The sequence below is a fragment of the Anser cygnoides genome, chromosome 14 (assembly GCF_040182565.1).
Source record: "Anser cygnoides isolate HZ-2024a breed goose chromosome 14, Taihu_goose_T2T_genome, whole genome shotgun sequence".
In the NCBI taxonomy this organism is placed as follows: domain Eukaryota; kingdom Metazoa; phylum Chordata; class Aves; order Anseriformes; family Anatidae; genus Anser; species Anser cygnoides.
Window position 1 is genome coordinate 8,284,498 of NC_089886.1, and position 6,000 is coordinate 8,290,497.

The following is a 6,000-nucleotide window of genomic DNA, read 5'->3' on the forward strand; positions in this document are numbered from 1 at the left end:
TGCTTCAAGTATTTAGTATCTGTACAAACATTACAATTAGTTCTAAACAAGTTCTAAGCAAGACAATTTACTCTCCATTTAAAGACAGTTTACAATATTATACTTGGGCAATTTGTCAGGCTTGCAAAATGAATGAAAACATAGCTCTGTAACACTTCCACTCCCACTCCACAACAGGAGGGAGTGCCATCACATTCCTGCTCTGCCACTAGCAAGGTGTGGCTAAGAGCAGTAACTGCAGAGCAGTTAGGACTCAACTATGGGGACAAACAACTGAACCAGAAGAGGGAGATGGAAAAAAATAAAATAATAAAACCAGAAGGATGGCAGCTATTATGTTCCTAACACTGGCAAGAAATTCACAGACTTTCCTTAAATATATATCCAAGAAGCTCAAAAACCTCAGTGACAACGTTCTCATCTTCCTTAACAGATCTGTATAATCCAGATGTTCACTGAAATTTATCACCTTCACCAAATTTTTATTTAGACTGTTTCTCACTTTTTGATGTGTGGAAGGTGTTTAAAATGAGCTCTCATTCTAGGGTCATGCATTTAACAAAAGCTTAGAACAGTAAAGAAATTTCAGAGAAAGTGGCTGTCCCTTGTGTCACGATGTGATTTTACAATCTAGTCTCAAGGGACAAAAGGTTTTTCATCCTGCTTACTGCATGTCCTACCTGTCTGTGACAGAAACTAGTTAGAAAAAATCTTAAGTTACAATCACATCTCTACTAATAGAGGCACATTATTTCTATGAGAAGTCCAGTTCCCCAGGTCTTCCTTTCTAACCTTTTTAAAAGTGGGAGTGAAGTTTCCCTTTCTCCACTCACAGGGAAGAAAAAGGAATTCAAGGAAGTTAGAGACAAACACGGTGGCCTATCTTTCAAACTTGGCCCCAAGGTGAAGCTAAGACCTTTCTGCTCCTGCCAAGATAAAAAATTGTTTTGAAAGGGTTCCTTAATATTCCTTGATTTCTTTAAAAAAATTCCACGGAGCTTTCTTTGTAAAACTCCCCTAGAAATTTTACCAGGACCACAAAACACAGCACATACTTGTCTAACAAGATTAAAAAAGGAAGTTGCCAAGTTGCATAATACTCGCTATTTCCATATCCAGGACTTCAGAATTAGATCTCAGTGACTGCAGCTCCTTTTGACAATACAGCTATTTACACACACTAGGGAGATACCTGGTCGGGCCTTTGCTGGTTGGATTACCAAAGCACTGATGTGTTTACACCAATAAAAACACAACTTTTCTAGTGTAAGCTGCTTCTACACACTACCAGCCAGGCCACGGGTCCTAAGCCTCACACAGCTCACAAGCAGTTCCTATATAACACTTACCCCAAGTTGCATCACAGCCACAGCGCTGTTTCAAAGCCGTTTCAGGAGGTAACCTGAACCCAGTGCCATAGGAGCAGCAGAACATCCAGGGGTAACGTTATCCATCAGAGATAAAGCTGCAAAACCCATCACGCAACAGAGCAGCAGGGTAGCTGGTGGCCAGCATACTTCCCACATGCAAATATTCTTAGAGCTCATGCTCCTACCAGCTATGTGAAGTATGCGATGTGTGCTTCTGCGCTCTGCCATATTAAGATGTTGGTATGCAGCTTATTAGGTCAGAAAAAACTGGCTGCCTTCTGCATACAGCGTTCAGGCTACAACGGCTGCACATTTCTACCACAAACAGCAAAAGTCTGTGACACCACAGAATCCATCAAACTCTACTACATGACCTCAGCAGTGACTAAGACTGCTACCTGACTCACTAATTTTACATCGAGCACCACCCTGGACTTTTACTGAGCCATCAGAAACCTGTCATTTTAATGGAGCTTACAGTTACAGAGGGAGCGAATTGACCATGCAGGGCTGCATTTGTGCAGTTTGCTTTCCAGTTCAGCTTTTATCTACTGGGGAGAAAACTCATACAAGTGAACACTTAAAAAAAGTGAAAAACTGCCTTTAAAGTTAATTTATTCACATAATAATGTGTAACAGCTTATTCTAGAGGAAGTAAAGTTTATACCTGCACCATCTAAACTGCAAGCTAACCAGACAAACTCAATCTAACTCTACACACTTGAAGAATTCCTGTGCATGTTACAATACCTGGGAAGAAACTGGAGAGTGGAAAAAGGTTGGCATTTATTTAGAATAAAACTTAGGACAAGCAAGTTTTACCAGGCACAGAGAAGCTTTATTAGTTATTTCGTTTAAGCCTCAAACTTCTTCACAACACCCAATTGGAAATGAAGCATTACTGCTTGATCATAGCTAATCAAGCCACATAAAACTGAAGAGGGTGGACTTACACTAGAAACTAAGAACCATGACACTGCAAACAGGAGAACAAGACTTAAAGCATCTTGTCACATCTTAGAACGGTAAATCTAATGCTCTATCATAGTCTAAATTTCAAATAATAGGACCACCATTCAATATCAAAAATAACTGTCTTATGCACAAGAGGATGCAGATCCACACTTTTACACTTTCAGGAAACACTACAAGGAAAGTAACGAAGGTAATTCTAGGTTCCAATTTGTAGGTTTAAAGCTATCAAGAAGTTTAATAGTTTATTTACCATTTTAAAGTATTTTTTTTTTTAAGTAGGAAGCAGACATTGCCAAAAATTAATAGTAGCTTAATTGTGCATCATGGCTTACTGAAGTTTCAGACACTGAAAAACGTTTCATACGTGTCCTCCACCTTGAGATCTCTGATCTAAGCAAGCTCTCAGCCACCTAAAGACCAAGTAAAGCTAAGAGACAGACGAGCAAGTTGAAATACTAAGATGATACATGTCAGCTGAATGCGAAATCAAGGTGTAGAGCTAACATGCCCCACAAAGATAGTGGTTTGCAGCAGCAAAATTTCAGGCTATTTGCCCGTTTTTCAAAAAACCCATATAATCATATTCCTTTTTTAAGGAAAGGGACGTTCTAGTTAAAGTTCAGTATGTTCCTGCCACAGCATCAGCAGTTATTTATGAGGCGGACAGCATTACTTCGCCTCTCTCTGTAGAGAATTTTGTAAGTTGTGGCCTTAAGACAGAAGACATTATGACAAATCTGCACTGCACACAATGGGACTATTGATTTTGATGTCTCTAAATACTGTTTACTCTCCAGGCACTGCACTTCCCTCCTCCCTCCCCCCTCTTTTAAATACACAATCTGTTTTATTTGAATAATGTTATTCCCTGAAATTGAAGTTTATTCAAAAAACATTTTATCTGAGATATTCACTTCCTGCACTTGGTTTGAAAATTAAACGTCTTTTCCAGTACAGATTTTGATGCACAATTCGACTTAATAACTTACAAAATATCCTTAGAAGGAAATGTTTTAATTACAGTGACAGTGTTACCAATGCCACACATTGCATAGCATTAATACTACACAAATAAAAGTACACAGTCAAAATTTAATGTTCCCTGGAAGCGTCCTTTTAAATCCTGGAACTTAAGATGGGCCTATTTGGGTTCTCCTATCTACACAACGTCACATTATTACAATTACCACTCTACTTTAGCAACAGCTAACTTTTTTGGCAGGAAGCTGATAACAGGAGGAAAAAAAAAAAAGAAGTAAGCCACCTCCTCAAGAGAAGTCCTGGCCTGGAAAAGCCTCAGTCTGGTACACAGCATCCTAAGCTAAACACCTGATTATCGCGAATAAGCTGCCATTTCTCTTCAGTTTGCTGCCTTTAAGGTTTTTATAGAGAGCAGGTCAGTTTAAGAACTCTTTGGAGAAACAGAAGTTTTTAAAAAGTTCAGAACGGAACCTCAATTTTGAAAGACTTACCCTTTGACCCCTAAGGCTAGACACAATTATTAGAGCACACAATCTCCTCCTATATACACTAAGTTATGACCTTCAGCACGTTATTCCTCTAAGAAGTTCACAATTCATGGAAAAGTGCTTCAAGTTTGACCCTAAAGACATATTACTTAAGTAGGCAAAATCTAATCTTTATTAAGTCCTCCACTATAGTATTTTTTTTTTGCTCATGCCAGAATTTAAGGAGTAGCATAGAAACACAGCAGTAACGTCACGCTCTCTAACAGCAACGCCGTGATCACAGTAACCACCACAGCAGCCAAGTCCGAAGGCGGCTCTAATCCAGGAAATAAACTTGCAAATACCCGAGCAATTTCAAAGTTTAAGGGCTGGGGTAGATCATTGCTCTCCTCTACCCCACTCCACCTCTAAAACCACGGGTGGCGAACCAACGGCGACCGCAGCAGGGACCTGTCCTTCGGAAGGAGGAAAGAGACTGGGAGAGACGTGGCAGCTCTGGGAGCGCTCTGAAAACCTCCTGCTGCCGTACAGGTGGTTGGCTCCTTGCAGCCCTCCTTCCTCTGGATGTGAACCGTCCGTTTCTTGGAAGGGTCCCAGGCAGGAGCCCATCCACCCGAGCCAGCCCCCACGGGCTCCCCAACCCCCCCCCAGCCCCCCTAGCAGAGAAGGGGGCACCCCTAGATGCGACGCAGCCCGCAGGGAGCCTGCTGGGCCCTGCCGAGGGCCAGGCACAGCGGGAAGGCCCCGGGCTGCCCAGGGAGCGGCCCCCGCCCGGTTTGAGGGGCCGAGGCCGGGCCGGGGCGGGGGGGCAGGCAGCGGGCTGCTACCCAAGGCCCCGGGCAGGGGCCGAGGCGAGCAGGGGGCGGCCGGGAGGGCGCCACCTCAGCGGGGGAGGCGCCGCGGCCATGTTGGGAGGCGGCCGGGGGCAGCGCGGGCCCCGCTGAGGGGCCACGACCGAGCCCCCCCCCCCCCCCCCCCGCTTTCCCCCCGCCCCGGGCCCGCCGTACTCACGCCTTGTCCACCAGCTCCCGCACTTTCCACATGTTGAGCATGGCGCCCACCGCCCGGGCACCTCCTCGGCCTCGCTGCCCTCCTCCTTCGCCGCCGGCCCCAGGAGGCTCCGCTCAGCCGCGCTCCGGGCAGCCCCCGCCGCCGAGCCAGGCCCGCTCCGGCTCGCAGCCGCCTCTGGAGCCCGGGGACGCGGCGCCGCTCCCGGAAATGGAGGGCCCGGCGGTGGCGCTGCCTGCCGGGAGCTGTAGTCTTCCCATCGGGGTGCGGTGTGAGGGGGAGGTCCGGCTGCTCCGCAATGCCTGCTGGAGGCTTTAGTCTCTTTAGGAGCTTGGGCTTTGCGCGCAAGGGTTTTGGGGAGTTGTAGTCCCGCTGGTTGTCCCTCAGGAGGCAGTTGGTGTAGCCTCAGCTCGCCGCCTCACCTCAGCTCGCCTCCGAGTGCCACAAGCTTTGTCACACGCTGTGGAGGAACAGAGGGTTTGTGCCCTCCTCGGCTTGTGGTGCAGCCACAGCCCTGTTCTGACCCAGCCTTAAAACCACCACAGCACCTAACCTGTGGTTAGCTCCTTGCCCCACCGCCTTCTCCCTCACAAGAGGGAGATTGCACCGTGCGGACAGCTGGCCGAACCGCCAAACGCAGCCGTAAGAGTCACACCTGACTGGAATATGGCGCTGTTGTAAGGAGTTCGTTGAAGGGCAGCATTCCATCTTTACAACTGTTTGTTTACTGGTCGTGGTTTACAGCCTGATGGCGGATGTTGCCCAGACATCCAGGACGCCCCCTGAGGGCCTACAGGGTTCTGTAAGAGGTGTGACACAGCAAAGCGGGCAAAAGGGTGAGGTGCAGGCACCGGCTGGGGCACAGCACCGCCAGGAACCTTGTCCCCGCTCCTCCAGCAAGACCAAGCCAATTGACAAAAAGCCAGGGGAAAGAATCGTAGACATTAAAGCTGCCACAGGAGGATATTAACTGATTTAACATACTTCTCACCAAGCATTGCAAGATCATCTTCAAATACTGTCTGTGCATGGTGTTGAACAGGAATTGCAGCTCCCTGAGTGTCATCAAAACAGTGAATTCAGTCAAGTGATTTTATAATAATCAGGATTGACAGACTGTTTTGTTACATACATTTACTGTTGTTCCCTATCAGCTTGTTTTCAATGTGAGTTTTGAA

General features: G+C 46.4%; 1 protein-coding gene across 1 annotated transcript in view; it reads right to left on the reverse strand.

Moving 5' to 3' along the window:
* CLINT1 (clathrin interactor 1) overlaps positions 1-5,081 on the reverse strand; it is a 47,955-nt gene extending 42,874 nt beyond the window's left edge. Inside the window, exon 1 of the mRNA XM_048057042.2 lies at positions 4,826-5,081. Within this exon, the coding sequence (XP_047912999.1) occupies positions 4,826-4,866 (41 nt within the window). The 5' untranslated portion in view covers positions 4,867-5,081. The remainder of the gene's footprint in view (positions 1-4,825) is intronic.
* Between the last annotated feature and the right edge of the window lie 919 nt (positions 5,082-6,000).